At 38.5% G+C, this 17192-nt stretch overlaps 1 protein-coding gene across 1 annotated transcript; it reads right to left on the reverse strand.

Annotated features, from left to right (window-relative positions):
* Positions 1–688: 688 nt before the first annotated feature.
* LOC120534615 (gastrula zinc finger protein XlCGF26.1-like) lies at positions 689–16555 on the reverse strand. The gene is made up of 2 exons (XM_039762205.1): positions 15475–16555; positions 689–858 (listed from the first exon to the last, which is right to left on the reverse strand). Exons 1-2 carry the CDS (start codon positions 16553–16555, stop codon positions 689–691), a joined length of 1251 nt encoding a protein of 416 aa, XP_039618139.1.
* Positions 16556–17192: the final 637 nt, after the last annotated feature.

Consider the following 17192-nt stretch of genomic DNA (forward strand, 5'->3'; position numbering starts at 1 on the left):
GCTGAGACAGCAGATGGTATCCTGGGAATTCTCCTCCCAGACCTGGACCAGGACATCTGTGAGCTCCTGGACAGTCTGTGGCTCTACTTGGCAAACTCTGATGCACTGATACATAATGTGCCAGAGGTTCTCAATTGCATTCAGGTCTGGGGAACATGTGGGCAAGTCAATGGCATCAACACATTTGTCATCTAGGAACCGCCTACACAATCTGGGCACATAAGGCAGGGCATTGTCCTGCACCAGGAGGAACCCAGGGCCCCCTGCACCAGCATAAGGTCTGACAATGGCTCTGATGATTTAATTCCGGTATCTAACAGCAGTCAGGTTACAGTAGCGTAGCACATGAAGATCTGTATGATCCTCTAAGGATATTCCTCCACAGACCATCACTTATTCACTGCCAAATTGGTCATGCTTGACTACATAACATTTATTACTGTGTCTCCAGATTCTTTTATGTCTGTCACATGTGCTCAGTGGGAACCTGCGTTCATCTGTGAAGAGAACAGGGAGCCAAAGGCAGACCTGCCAATTGTGGTTTTCCTTGGCGAATGCCAATCAAGTTGCAGGGTAAGGGGCTGTGAGTACAGGTCCCACTAGAGGACGTCAGGCCCACATGCCACCCTCATGGAGTCTGTTTGTGACAGTTTGATCAGAAACATGCTCACCAGTATTCAGCTAGAGGTCATTCTGTAGGGTTCTGGCTGTGTTCCTCCTGTTCCTCCTCACACAAAGGAGCTGTTGGGTTGACGTCCTTCTGCGGCCCTCCCCTGCTCTCCTCTTGTGAAACCTGAATCGGCTGCTGGTACGGCCTCAGGTTACCAGTAGTGTCAAGGATACTAAAAAAACACAAAACTAGATAAGAATCAGTCAGGAAGGATAAGGAGAAAGCAATTGACTGTGGCCACCATTCCCTTTTGGGGGGTTGTCTTGCTGTTGCCTCTCCACGGGCCTCAAATATAAATGGTGAGTACACACAAAAATGTTGCATACATCCGTTTCCATGCTCACAACGCGATGTATGAAAACTAAACTTGGTGTAAAGCCATGCACATTCTCACGCAAGCCTTAAGCTGTGCGTACGCAAGTTTACTAATCAGTTTTGCAAACTGGCGGCACCCAATGTCACAGCAATGCTACTGGTCCTGTGTGGTTTCCCTTTATTTTTTAGATTCACATCCCTTTATCAAATACACTGAAATGAACCACATATCATTTATAAATTTAAGACATCTGATTGTAATCAACCTGTAGCAATATAATGGAGCACAGAATGGCCAAACTATTCCAAATACCATTGTTACTATCAGTGCACCAGTCGGAGTATTTTAACCCACTGTATCTGATTGTGGAATTACAGCTCTACAGCAGCTGATCGGAAAGCTCTATGGCAGATTGTGTCAGAATGGATGAATAGTAACTTTCTCAAGTTAAATAAAGAGAAAACTGAAATCTTTGTGATTAGCAATAATGGATACAATGAGGCTATTAGAAATAAACTGGATACATTAGGATTAAAACTCAAGACGGAGGTAAAAAGCTTAGGGGTAATTGTTGACTGTAATCTGAATTTTAAATCGCATATTAATCTGATCATTAGGACAGCATTTTTTCACTTAAGAAACATAAGTAAAGTTAGACCTCTTATATCACTGAAAGATGCTGAGAAATTAGTTCACGCGTTTGTTTTCAGTCGACTAGATTACTGTAACGCACTCCTCTCAGGACTACCCAAAAAAGATATAAATCGTTTGCAATGAGTGCAGAATGCAGCTGCTAGAATCCTAACTAGGAAAAGAAGATCCGAACACATTTCTCCAGTTTTAATGTCACTACACTGGTTACCTGTGTCATTCAGGATTGACTTTAAAATTCTGCTTATGGTTTATAAAGCCTTAAATAATCTCGCTCCATCGTATATATCGGAATGTCTGACACCTTATATTCCAAATCGTAACCTCAGATCCTCAAATGAGTGTCTCCTTAGAATTCCAAGAACAAAACTTAAAAGAAGTGGTGAGGCGGCCTTCTGCTGCTATGCACCTAAAATCTGGAATAGCCTGCCAATAGGAATTCGCCAGGCAAATACAGTAAAGCAGTTTAAAACACTGCTGAAAACACATTAATTTAACATGGCCTTTCTATAACTTCAATTTAACTTAATCCTGATACTCTGTATGTTCAATTTCCTCATAATAACTATTCATGGTGGCTCTAAAATCCGTACTGACCCCTACTCTCTTTTCTGTTTCTTTTTCCGCTTTCTTTGTGGTGGTGGCCTGCGCCACCTCCACCTACTCAAAGCTTCATGATGCTCCAACAATGATGGATGGATTAAAAGACAGAATTCTACGTGACCATCTTCATCAAGCCCTTCCGCGAGAATCCTAAATCCAAAGAGGACTGTTTCATTTATGTTAGGTAGAATGCCCAGAGGGGACCGGGCAGTCTAATGGTCTGGAATCCCTACAGATTTTATTTTTTCTCCAGCCGTCTGGAGTTTTTTTTGTTTTTTCTGTCCCCCCTGGCCATTGAACCCTACTCTTATTCAATGTTAATTAATGTTGATTTATTTTGTTTTCTTATTGTGTCTTTTATTTTTCTATTCTTTATTATGTAAAGCACTTTGAGCTACTGTTTGTATGAAAATGTGCTATATAAATAAATGTTGTTGTTGTTGTTGAGAGGAGAGAATTATTGGAATACCGCTTCTAGCACATGCTGCCTCAGCCATGCACACAGACTATTTGAACTGCTCCTATTCGGCAAACGCTTCAGAGCGTTTCCTGTATGTTCAGAAACAGTTTCATCCCAAGAGCTATTGAATCTCATTGTACCATACAATAACAATAAAGGAATTCAATTCAATCAAAGAGAGTGCATACACTGTGTGCACAATTATTAGGCAAGTTGTATTTTTGAGGATTAATTTTAATATGGAACAAACACAGTGCTATCAGTCAATCCAAAATGTTAATAAACCTGAAACCTGAATGTTTCACAACGGAAATGTGAGTGTGAACATCATCAGGGGAATACATATGTGCACACAATTATTAGGCAACTATTAGTGTGCAGATTTATTATGCAGCTAAAGGAAAAATGAAAATTTTCCCATCTCACTTGTTTATTTTCATCTGTTATAGTGAGAATAATAAACAAACACCTCAAAATTTACAAATAAACATCTCTGACATTTCAAAAAAAATAAATCAATCAATCAATGACCAATAGCCACCCTTCTTTCCAATAACAGTCATAAGCCTTTCCATTCATGGAGTCTGTCAGTTTCTTGATCTGTTGACGATCAGCTTTTTGTGGAGCAGTGACTACAGCCTCCCAGACACTCTTCAGAGAGGTGTATTGTTTTTCTCCCCCGTAAATCTAGCGTTGAAGAAGTGCCCACAAGTTCTCGATAGGGTTTAGGTCAGATGAGGAAGGGGGGCCATGTCATTATTCCTTCATCTTTAAGGCCTTTACTGGCTGGCCACGCAGTGGAGAACTTCGATGCAAGTGATGGAGCATTGGCCTGCATAAAAATCATGGTCTTTTCCTGTATCACTGTTTGAAGAAAGTGTCTTCGAAAAACTGGCAGTAGGTTTGGGAGTTGATTTTGAGTTCATCTTCAATGCAAAAAGGTCCAACTAGCTAATCTTTAAAAATACCAGCTCATACCAGTACCCCACCTCCACGTTGGAGTGGAGCTCTGTGCCCATTACTGATCCACAGGTCCATCCATCTGGTCCATCAAGAGTCACTCTCATCTCATCGGTCCATAAAACCTTATGTTTCTTGTTCAGTGGTGGTTGGGTTTCAGCCCTCCTTACCTTGGCCATGTCTTTGAGCACTGAACACCTTGTACTTCTGGGCACTCCAGGTAGGTTGCAGCTCTGGAATATGAAAGTACTGGAGGATAATGGGTTCCTGGTAGCTTCACGTTTGATTCTTCTCAAATCTTTGGCAGCTAATTTGCGTCTTTTGGTCTCAACACGTTTCTTGCGACCCTGTTGACTATTTGCAACAAAATGTTTGATGGTTCTGTGATCACACACCAATATCTTAGCAATTCCAAAAGTGCTGCATCCCTCTGAAAGACTTTTTACAATTTTTGACTTTTCAGAGTCAGTTAAATCTCTTTTTCGGCCCATTTTGCCTGAGGAAAACTAGCTGCCTAATAATTCTGCACACCTTGATATAGGGTGTTGATCTCCTTAGGCCACACCCTCCCTCATTACACAAATACACATCACCTGACGTGCTTAAATCCAATAAGCATTCAAGGCAGGGCACACACACACCAAGCACACACTAGGGACAATTACAGTCGCCAGAGCACCTAACCTGCATATCTTTTTGGATTGTGGGAGGAAACCCTCGCAGACACGGGGAGAACATGCAAACTCCACGCACGGAGGACCCGGGAAGCGAACACAGGTGGCCTATCTGTGAGGCAGCAGTGCTACCCACTGCGCCACTGTGCCACCTGACTATAGAAATGATCAAAGTTATTGGAATTATACTGAAAACAAATTTATAGCACAGACCAGTGGACATATTTATTTTATGTTATCATTATTTTTTTTTTTTTACTTTTCATGATGACAGGGGAGGCTCTGCCTCCCCTGCCTGCACGTACCTGGTGCATACATGAATCTCGCCTGGTTGCCATCCTGCTACCCTAGAACAACCATATATGGTCTATGCTAATCAACCTCATTGAGCAATCATTAGGGTTCCATAATACCCTTGTCAGTTGGATTTTGTGCTTTCTAGCCAACAGAGTTCAGCACGTGTGGAATAGCATCATCGTATTTATAGCACTGACCCTTAACACAGACACTTGACAGAGCAGACGGTGGGCCTTGCAAAGATGATCCATTCCTGAATACACCATTAGAAATGTATGCAATGCAAACACACAATTACCTTCAAGCATTAAATCTTTAAGTGCTTATTGGACCACAAACATTATCCATATTTTTGCTCAGAAAACACCAAAAATGTGAAAACAGCCAAAAGTGGTTTAATAATTATTTGAGACATCAAAACAAACCCCAACAAGACCATTTCCCATAATGATATGCTAATAGGTCGTTTACCTACACTTTATCATTTCCAGATTCACATTCAGAGTGCAGTGGACCCTTGACTTACGAACTCAACTTGTTCGCGAGGGCTGGTTGTAACTCAAGTTGGTTGTAAGTCAAAACTATCTTTCCCATAAGAAATAATGGAAATACCCATAATGCATTCCGAACCTCCCACAGCAACACTTGCTTACCTTTTCATAATAAAAAAGGGTTGTATAATGTACATAATCTACCAAAAACACCAATAATTTTTCTAATGTACTAACCAAAAAGTTAATAAAAGTGCCTAGCCTACCAGAAACAACAATGTCATACTGTACTCACCATTTAAGTTAACATCTTTGGCTTGCAGGAAGGGAGGAGGAGGAGAATGAAATGAAAGGTGGTTATTGTTTGGAAGGAGAGCCCCCTTCCATAAAATTTGAGTAACACCTTTAGCAACACTAGCTTCCTTATACAAATCTTTTCTTTGTAATATTGTCGAGATGGTGGATTTCAACATGCTGCACATATTAGTGAGATCGGTCACATGAACGACACTCTCATATTTCCAGACACTTTCCTTCTTTGTTTCAATTGTGATCGCTTTCTTTACCTTCGTTACCTTCTCTTCCTTCCTTAGCTTCTTTTCTAGCTTTTTTGGGGCCATTTTTATAGCAATTATCGAAATAAATTATATAAATCATTGCACTGACCGAAATTACATCTACAAACACAGGTATCTGGGCTCCAACTGACACTTACGAATGCTCTTGGCTGTTTGTTTACAATCGCACAAGTGGATACACATGACCGCATTCGGGTCATAACTCAAGATGTTGGTCGTAATTCGTAAGCTGGAATGTTAAAGGCCTGAATCACGAATTAAAGAGAAAGAAAGTACTTTCTCACCTAACAGGTCTAAATGCTAAAATAGTATTTTTACAGGAAACCCACTTACTAAGTAAGGATCAGTTCCGGCTGCAAAAAGACTGGACTGGCCAAATGTTCCATTCTAGTTTTACAAAGAAAACTAGAGGGGTGGGAATTCTCATACATAGAACAGTACCATTTGTAGCATCAGATGTAGTATTAGATCCTGAAGGGAGATATGTGATGGTCATGGGAGACTTATCTAACTGTAAAATGATTTTGATAAATGTTTATGCACCTAATGTTGATGATAAGGAATTTATACAAAATTTATTTGCATCCATTCCCAATCTGAACACTCATAAACTTATAATGGCTGGGGACTTTAATTGTGTTCTAAATCCACTTTTAGATAAGACTTCCTCCACAGGGGAACGGCAACTAACACCGCAAAGATAATTACAAAGTTTATAACTGATCACAACTTATCAGATCCCTGGAGGTTTTTAAACCCAAATTCAAGAACATATTCTTTCTACTCACCAGTACATCATTGCTACTCAAGGATTGATTACTTCTTTATAGATAATAACTTCTTGCCTAAGATTAAATCTTGTAAATACGATGCTATTGTTATTTCAGACCATGCTCCGATGATCTTGGAGCTGAAATTACTAAGCCCCATACACTCACCCCGCAGATGGCGCCTCAATCCGCTTCTATTAGCTGACGAGAATTGTACTGAATTTATATCCAAACAAATCGAATTCTTTCTAGAGACAAATACATCCCCTGAGATCTCTGCAGGAATACTCTGGGAAACTCTTAAGGCCTTCTTAAGAGGACAGATTATCTCATATCTTTCCCACAGAAATAAATCCGAGCGAAGAAAGTAGCAGAGATAAAAAGCGAAATTACTAAAATAGATGAAGAACATGCCAGACTACCAAGCGAGACTCTACATAAGAGGAGGCAGGCTCTACATTCAGAATTAAACCTCTTGACAACTAAAGAAACCGAACAACTAATTTACAAATCCAGACATCATTATTATGAACATGGAGAGAAAGCTAATAAGCTTTTAGCAACAAATTCACAAGCAAGAAGTGCAACGCAATCTCGTAATTACTAACACGAATGGAGATAAAATCATCGAACACAAAAATATAATGTACACTTTTAGAGACTACTATAAATCCCTATATACTACTGAGTTTAAAGAAGACAATATACAATCTAATGCATTTCTGGATAAATTACAGATACCACAAATTGACGCTTTTAGTGTGGAGGAACTTGATAAACCTCTGTCATTATCAGAATTACTGGATGCTATAAAGTCACTCCAAGGTGGAAAAGCAGCAGGCCCTGATGGCTACCCTGCAGAGTTTTACAAGAAATTCTCCGCTCAGCTAGCTCCCTCCTATTAGCAACATTTACAGAAGCCAGAGATAACCAATCTCTTCCACAAACCTTTCGCCAAGCACTAATCACTGTCTTTCCAAAACAAAATAAGGACTTATTACAATGTGCATCATACAGACCAATTTCACTTCTGAATAACGACGTTAAAATACTCTCTAAAATCATAGCTAGAAGGATGGAGAAAGTGCTCCCCTCAGTAATATCACAAGACCAAACTGGATTTATTAGGGGCCGACACTTATCTTCAAATCTTCGACGCCTGTTTAATGTAATATACTCACCAACTAAATCAAACACCCCAGAAATATTATTATCATTGGATGCAGAAAAAGCATTCGACATGATTGAATGGAAATACCTTTTACTATTTTGGAGAAGTTTGGGTTTGGCCCAACATTTGTGCATGGATTAAATTACTGTATACTAACCCAGAAGCTTCAGTTTGCATCAATAACATTTGCTCAGACTACTTTAAACTAGAACGTGGCACAAGACAAGGATGCCCTTTGTCACCACTGCTGTTTGCAATTGCCATTGAACCACTGGCAATACATTGTCGAAATACTGATCAGATAAAGGGGATTAGCAGAGAAGGACTGGAACAGAAAATCTCATTATATGCAGATGACATGGTACTGTATATATCGGACCCAGAAAATTCTGTGCCTGCAGTCTTAGCAGCACTCACAGAATTTCAAAAGCTCTCTGGTCTCAGAATTAATCTGAATAAAAGTGTACTCTTTCCGTGAATTCGCAAGCATATAATATTAGATTAGACACCCTTCCTTTTATCATTGCAGAACAGTTTAAATACCTCGGGGTAAACATCACAAGTAAACATAAAGCTCTTTATCAACAAAATTTCGTCGTCTGCATGGAAAAAATTAAACAAGACTTGCATAGATGGTCAACCCTTCATCTCACACTAGCTGGAAGAATTAACACTGTTAAGATGAATATTCTTCCTAAGCTCCTTTTTATTTCAAAACATACCAATATACATTAATAAATCGTTCTTTAAGCAATTAGATTCAACAATAACCTCATTTATTTGGAATTCTAAACATCCACGCATCAAAAGCGACCCTACAAAGACAAAAGGCAGAAGGCGGCATGGCTCTACCTAACTTCCAGTTTTATTACTGGGCGCAAATATACAGTCGATAAGAACCTGGACACAAATAGAAGAACATACACAGGCATGGACCGCAATAGAAGTAAAATCCTGCAGTACTTCTTTGTATTCCTTGCTTTGTGCTCCAATAAACACACGCTATCGGCAATACACTAATAACCCAATTGTGCTCCACTCACTTAGAATCTGGAACCAATGTAGAAAGCATTTTAAGACGGAGAAGCTTCTTTCTGTGGCACCCTGCAAAAGAACCACCTCTTTCAACCCTCACAAACATATGCAGTTTTAATATCTGGAAAAATTTGGAATTAACTTGCTTAGAGATCTTTATATAGACAACGCCTTTGCATCCTATGAACAATTACATTCCAAATTTAACATTCCAGCTACAAATTTCTTTCACTATCTTCAAATCAGGAACTTTGTTAAACAGAACCTTCCAGATTTTCCTCGTCTTGCACCCTCATCCACGCTGGAAAAATTATTGCTCAATTTCAAGGAGTTAGACTCCATCTCTACAATATATAAAATCCTTTTACAATCCCTTCCTTTCAAAGATCCAAGAGGACACTGGGAAAATGACCTCTCAATTAATATATCAGAAAAGGAGTGGAAAGTAGCAATGCAGAGAATTCACTCAAGCTCCATATGCAAAGCATACAATTATACAACTCAAAATTATATATCGAGCACATCTGTCTCGACTAAAACTCTCCAAAATGTTTCCAGGGCATGATCCAACCTGCGAACGTTGCAACCAAGCCCCAGCCTCACTAGGTCACATGTTCTGGGCCTGCACCAAATTAACATTATTCTGGACAAAAATTTTAATTACCTCTCAGACAGTCTTGGACTCACAATCCCTCCTAACCCATTAACAGCTGTGTTTGGGGTTCTTCCAGAGGGTCTTAAAGTGGAGAAAGACAAACAAATTGTGATTGCATTCACTACACTGTTGGCACGCAGACTTATTCTGATAAACTGGAAGAACCCAAACTCTCCTCTTTTAAGTCAGTGGGAAACTGATGTGTTATATTATTTAAAATTGGAAAAAATCAAATACTCAGTTAGAGGATCTGTGCAGACTTTTTCAAAACATGGCAGGATCTAATCAGTAATATTTTGAAATGATTTTATAAAGCACAGAGAATTTGTTGATTTAGGTATTTTTAAAAGCCTTAAATTTTACACCGTTTGGCTTGCTCTCTCTCTCAAGGGTGGGGATCGATCTGTTCTTAGCATAATTCTTTTTTTTTGTAAAAACTTGATTGCTATGTATTGATTGTAATAAAATTAATAAATAAATAAATAAAAAAAAAAAAAAAAAAATACTCACTTGCCTAATAATTGTGCACACAGTGTATTTACAGATTATTACAATTGGCTTCTAAATCGATTTACATTTCCAAGAATTATCTTCTCAGAGCACTTGATATTATTTTAAAGAAGAACTGCATTAAAGTATGTATAGTACATTATGCAGATACATTTTTAAGTTCATTTAAATAACTAGGGGGCTTCGCTTTTGAAATTTCAGCAATGACAAAGCGGTCTACATCATCAGCAGTTAATAATTTTTTTTGCAAAGTAACTAATAAATGCATGTGAGTTAAACCACGTTTTTGAAATTCTCTGACTTAAACTTCAAAGCCTTAACATATTTACATACTTCTGACATATCACCTCTGTTCATATATTCGATCTCTATTCGCCTTTTAGTTATTTCTCCGAGTAAAAATTTCTCTTATTTTGTGCTAATACAATGTTTACTTTCTTTTTTTGACACTGTTGTTTTTTTCTGCTTTCATATTCTGTATCTTGCTCTGCATGTGTTTCGTGCCTTTGTGTTTTCTGAATTCCAGTTTTCATTATCTCTAACCTGCTTTGCATGTTTTTGGCCCCTTTGTTTTATAGCCTCTTTATGACGTTTCTGTTTTATTTCTAACCTCATTTTGTCCTGCTTTTTTTTTTGTGACACCTGATCCGTGGTGATTATTTTCCCTTTTTGAGTAATTTCCATTTGTTTGTGCTGCTGCAATCTTTACTTTCTTTTTTTTTATACTTTCTAATTTTCCTACTTTCATATTCTTTAACTTTCTCTGCATGTGTATTGCGCCAACTTTTTTTCTTTTTGAGCCTTTGAATTCCACTGCTTTCATAATCTGTAACCTGCTCTTCATGTGTATAGTGCTAGCCCCTTTGTTTGGTTAATCGAATATACAATTTTAAAATCTTTTTTCTTCTTCTTTGTAATCGTTGCTGTGTTGCGGGACCACAGATTCTCACAGCATATGGTCCATTATTGTGTAAATTCACGTTTTGTGTATTGAATGATCTGAAGGCGAAAATACTTTGTTTTCCACTCTTTGCCTTTTATTTCTGACCTCGATTTGTCCTTCTATTTTTTCAATTTCACCTGGTTCTGATGATTAATTACCTTATGTTTGCGTTAATGCGATCTTTACTGTCTTTTTTTGATAATGTAGCGACTGAAGTAATAAAATGTCACAAAGGTTCTACTTGAACAATGGCTGACTTCGTAACCCCAAACACAACTTTCTAGCACCCTCTCCAACCCCTCCTCCACAGGTCTCGCCTCCCCCTTACTGCATCAATCAGTACCCCGCTATCAGTCTTCCGTGCTATACTCCGCCCTCCCTCAATCGGACCTAACAGTCACTTAAAATAAAAAAAGGCTTCAACCTGGCTGGGACGCTACAATACTTTCAAATTTTACTGCTTTCATATTTTTTACCTTTTTCTGCATTTGTATGGCGCCATCGTTTGTTTGAGCCTTTCAAATTCTACTGCTTTCATAATGTCTTATCTACCTTTTTTTCTCTCCAGTGCTTTTGGGTCTCCTTTCTCCACGCTGCTCTTTCTTCTTTGCTGAGAGCGCATGATCTGTGTGTGCTACGTGCCTGTACATGACTGAATGTTTTGCTGGCTGTCCGTGCTTTTATTTGAGAAGAAGGGCGTGTCTTGCAAGAATCTCATGTTCCACGTCCCTGCGAGACAGCCCTGGGACAATCTCTTGGCACCAAGTCTCAAGTTTACGGTCCCCGTGAGATGCTCTGTGGACAGTCTTTTTTGTCTTGCAGGTCTTTTAAATGTTTTCCGAGAACTTCTGAGAAGATCACATATCATCGCCCTGCTTTTCCTTTCTAGGATTTTTTTGTTTTTTATAATAGAGAGATGTATACTGTTAATAATTAAACATGTGTGGGCATGGTGGGGCAGCGTTAATGATGAGCAGGCACCTTGTCGTGGGATTGTTTCTGCCTCGAGTTGTATGCTTCCTGGGCCTGACACACTCCTGAATAGATAGATGGATGGAATTATTAAACATGTACAACAAAGACATTTCAATGTTCCTTAAAGGTATGGAAGAATTGGCATTCTAAGATTACAGATGGTTTGACATTTATTATTGTGAAGTGATTGGGTACTAGGAGAAAGAAAAGGAAGGACAGGAATTAGGGATTAGCACATTTGAAAGAGACAGTACTGCTGCAATAAATCATTTCATAGAGAGTTGCACATGTCCCAGCAGGCATCTTGTGGGAGGCAAGAACACCCTCTGGACAGAACGCCTGCTCATCGCTACCACTGCGCCACCCTGCTCCCATATTTAATACATGCTTTAAATCATTTCATCATGAAAATAATATCAAGTATACATCTTACTATTTAAATTGTTCAGAGAGCTGTAATATCATGAATGTGTCCTGTCGCCGTGAGAGAAAGCCCGTTTATGAAGCACGTAGTGATTCACACATAGAGCACATGGAAGAACACATAGAATACAAAGCATTGTTAGGTTGAATGGCCTTTTCTCATCTAGATTGTTCTAATGTTCTAATTTAACATGCTACTTTAGTTACAATGGAATCTGAAAAACTCTAGTAAATTAAACATTGATTACAAGATTAGGTTTACGACATTCTACTTTAATGACAAAATAAACTATGAGATTAAAGTGGACATTTCCCCTTTTTTTTTTTTGATGTGTCCATATTTGTTTCCTTTTCTCTGTACCCTAATACGCTTCTGTATGACACTCAGATGGTGGGCTATGATCACAGCGACTTTGATATCTGTCCACTTCTTTTTATTTTGGGCACTGTGCAACTTTCTGAACTTGAACTTTAAAGTTTCCTCCGACACTCGTTGTCACTCAATCAACTTCCTTTTATTGTTTATACCACTACTTAAGCCAACAAATAGTACATTTTGCTTGCCTCCACTTCGCATTCACCAAAATTAATTTTTTTCAGGGGATTTTGCCATTGTCTTTTAACCAAACACTGAACGTAAAGTGATATTTATTTTGCATATTAAAATATGAAAAATTATGGGAGGAGTTGGGGTCAGATAGTAGGTGCATGCACATACATTTCTTTTCACGCTGACTGAGATTTATGTAGCAGAAGTGGGTGGAAGTTGGCTTACGCATGGTTTTGTGCATCTGAATTTTTTTGTTTATACACACTTTTGGCTGAATTGTTCTGTGAAATAATTTGAAGCTGTGGAATTTTAGAAAATTTGAACAAATGCAACAACACTATCAGTCAAAAAATGACCCTGCAATACTCCACAAAGTATCACATATTGCATCTCTTATATTGCAGTTGATTCATAAACAGTTCGGCCACTTGGGCATAATTATATGCTTGCACAGTGGGATACCTCAGGCTAACTTACTTAACATGAAACTTATTTTAAAGTGTATAACATGCAAGAGACACAATAATAAAGAAGGCGAGCCAATAAAAATGGAATATTTGATAGCCAACCATTTAATCTTCAACTAACTTCCTAGAGATGATTATTTTGGACCTTTCCAAGTTAAAAGAAAATGAAGTTTGATCACAAATGATTAGAAGACAGCAGGTGCCCTGGCCAATCCATAGAGCATCTCACAGGATTTATAACGTCCACTGGTGCTGCTGAAAGTCATCTTCCATTCTTCTGTTTCTTTACATGCTTAAGATTATACACACTACAGTAAAAATATCATGTTAAAAAGAATTGTGGAGCCTGCGTGCTGACTAAATAAAGATGGAATCAATAGAGGGGGTTGTTTGTTTTGAACTTTTTAAATTGAATTTCTGATAAACAATACACAGAATGTAAATTACAATGTTGTAAACAAGGAAAAATGTCTTTGGCCCAGACAATGCAAACACATTTTCTCTTTATGTACAGGAGCCCTAGATGACAAATTTATTAAATCGCACTCCCTATGAGGATGACACTTAAGATGCTTTAGTTTAATATGAAAATCTTCAGGGTCTTTACATGGCAAAGGTAGGGGCTTCATAAAACATGAATGAGGGGTTCAATCAAATATTTGTATAACAAGAAGTGGTGTGTGTGTGTGTGTGTGTGTGTGGGGGGGGGTTCTTCAATCTTTTGCAAATGTTTTTTTAATCAAGTGCCAACTGTTTTTGGATTACAAACTAGAGAAACTGAAGATGAACTTTAAGAGCAATACTGTACCTTTAGAGACATTTCTTACATGACAGACACCACTAGTTTTTCTATATTTTTGTTCTCAGTTTCCCTCTTCTGCTCCATTATTATGGCAGTTGTCTGTCCAGTTTAAACTGTCAAGTCACTGGTTTTATTTAAAACATCAATGCTGCCTCTCACAGGGGGTCTTTTCTCAATATGGTCTTGTCTATCCGTGACTGTGACAGCAGTGAACTTTACCCAGCAGTCATGACATTTTTGTATTTAACATTTTTCCTCCTTCTTAGCACTTGCAGTTTCTTTTCTTTAACTCATTGGAGTAATTTCAAAAGACAGGACATCGAGAGGAAAGAAAGTTTCATCAATAAAACTGATGCAACTATTCAGTTATTTGTTCCCTCTCTGAATAATTTTGGCTGGTAAATCTTAATATTTTCCAATTTCCTTTTTCTCCATTCTTCTCCTATGAAACTCTTACCATCATTGGACCTTGGGATATCAACCTTGGGGTGCATAGTTTTGTAAATTACTTGTTGTCATGCATGTGTGCATGGGAGACAGTTTAAGGGGTTTAGTTATGGTCATTCCCCACTGATCCATTGGTTGGCGCTGTCCGATAACAACCTCTTGTTTCCACCTTCTGGAGAAAGGAAGATTGATTGCTCTCCTCCACCAATGTCACTTTCAGGGTCTGACCATCTGGACCCCCCCTCCTTGTCCCAGCATTGTGCCACCTTTGTCAGTTACCTGAGAGGACTCCGGTCTGAGAAAGACTCAATTTGCATTTAACATGTTTTTTTTTTTTTTTTGTTATTTTCTTAACCAATTATAGGGGTTTGCCACAAGGAGCCCCAGCACTTACACATTGTCTTGTCTTGTTACAATGTGCAAATAGTAATTTTTTTGTTTATGTGCTCATTTTATGGAAATGTTTTTATGCAATTAGATAACCCAGGGATTTCCAGATGACTTATAATGTACCCGGTTTTGCTTACCCCAAATATAAGGATGTATTCAGTGCTGTTTAACACCATCCTCTGTAATGCCTCTCTTCTGTGTAGTTTTTTGCACTCATCTGTCTTGAGGAGGTTCAATAAGGTTTTCCTGGTTCAGTTTTTCCATATTGTTGGAGATACTTCTACCTTTCAGAATATTTTTATCCATTTTAGGGCATTAATTGGTGCACTTTCTATTTATTTTCAGCCATTCTAGTGTCTACTTGTTGGATAGCTGGGACACTGTTCTCTTGAGTTTACTGTGTAGCTTGTGCAATTCATACATTTTGCTGTTACTTTAAGTCATCTATGCTTCTATCCCTTACTTCATTTCCTCTAAACTTTTCACTTGTCAGTATCTCATTATTAGAGATTATGTTCCACTTCCATTCCATTTCTAGGTGGTAATTATTTTCTGAGTGTGTTCAGTCATGTTTTATTCTTTAGTTCTGTATTTAATTTCCCCAACTATGGATTCTAAAGTGTCTCTTAAGAGTACCATTGGTACTAAATCGTTTACCACATTTGGAACAGCGATATGGCTTCTCACCAGTGTGAATCCGTCTATGGTTTTGAAGAGAGCTTCTTGTAGAGAATTGTTTACCACAGTCACAGTAATATGGCTTCTCTCCAGTGTGAACCCTTCTGTGAGTTTGAAGACCACCACTGGTTCTAAATTGTTTACCACAGTCAGAACAGTAATATGGCTTCTCTCCTGTGTGGATTCTTCTATGGGAATGAAGATAGTAAGTCCTGGAGAACTGGTTGCCACATTCAGTACAGCAATATGGCTTTTCTCCAGCATGAATTCTTGTGTGGGACTGAAGACTGTGATAGTGCAAGAATTGTTTGCCACAGACAGAGCAACAATGTGGCTTCTCTCCAGTATGAATTATTCTATGAGAATGAAGAATGTTACTCCTGGAGAACTGTTTGCCACATTCAGTACAGGAATATGGCTTTTCTCCCATATGAATTCTTGTGTGGGACTGAAGAGTGCCATATTGCAAGAATTGTTTGCCACAAACAGAGCAACAATTTGGTTTGTCTCCAGTGTGAATTTTAATGTGGGTCATAAGAGTGCTCATGTAAGAAAATTCTGTGCCACATTCAGAACAGCAATGTGACTTCTCTTCAGTGTGAACCCTTCTGTGGTTTTGAAGACCACCACTGGTTATAAATCTTTTACCACAGTCAGAACAGGAATATGGCTTCTCTCCAGTGTGGATTCTTCTATGAGAATGAAGATAGGACCTGCTGGAGAACAGTTTGCCACATTTAGTACAGAAATATGGCTTTTCTCCAGTATTAATTCTTGTGTGGCACTGAAGACTGTTATAGTGCAAGAATTGTTTGCCACAGACAGAGCAACAGTATAGCTTCTCACCAGTGTGAATTCTTCTATGAGAATGAGGAATGTTACTCCTGGAGAACCGTTTGCCACATTCAGTACAGGAATATGGCTTTTCTCCCGTATGAATTCTTGTGTGGGACTGAAGATTGCCATATTGCAAGAATCGTTTGCCACAGTCAAAGCAACAATATGGCTTGTCTCCAGTGTGAATTTTAATGTGTGTCATATGCTTTTGTAAGAAAATTGCTTGCCACATTCAGAACAGCAATGTGGCTTCTCTTTAGTAATTTTTTTTTTTGTGTGTTTGAAGATCATCACAGGTGGAGAATTGTTTTCTTTGGGCTGGTAAAAAAACTCTCTGCTTCAGACATTGGCTTCTTCACATTTATATTTTAGAATAGGCTGTAGTGAAGAAGAAATGATGATGGAGAGAGGGTGTCACTTTCTTGTAAATCTGCAGAAACAGAAAGATCCAAATTTTTATGTAAATATTCAAAGCTCAAAATCAGAACTGAAAAGAGATGATCATTTGTTGTACAACAGCTTACTGCCGTAGAAAATAAACTCAACACATAATGACAGGGCAACTTCCATTTTTTAATCATAGTGATGGAAGAATACTTGTGAACACTCTGTGTTGTCTGACTTCTCCCAGTGTCTGCATGGGATTGTCTCCTAGGTCTCTGATTTGCTTCTTAGTCACAAAGACATGCAGAATAGGTGAGGTTGTGTCTCTAAACAAACCTGATAAGAATGATGAGATGTCTGCATGAGTGGGCCTGCGGACGGACAAACGTCTGTCTAGAACTGGTCTCTGCTTTGTGTCTGATACTGTTGGAAATTTGAAATGTGTTAAAGAGAGT

This window comes from Polypterus senegalus, chromosome 8 (genome assembly GCF_016835505.1).
Source record: "Polypterus senegalus isolate Bchr_013 chromosome 8, ASM1683550v1, whole genome shotgun sequence".
NCBI lineage: Eukaryota > Metazoa > Chordata > Cladistia > Polypteriformes > Polypteridae > Polypterus > Polypterus senegalus.

Bases quoted from the DNA above. Each gene is read 5' to 3' on its own strand.
- LOC120534615 (XM_039762205.1), bottom strand. From the start codon at position 16,555: ATGACACACATTAAAATTCACACTGGAGACAAGCCATATTGTTGCTTT. The intron at 859-15,474 runs GTACTCTTAAGA...ATTCTTATCTAG, and splicing joins TAAACGATTTAGTACCAATG to TTTTGTGTTTTTTTAGTATC.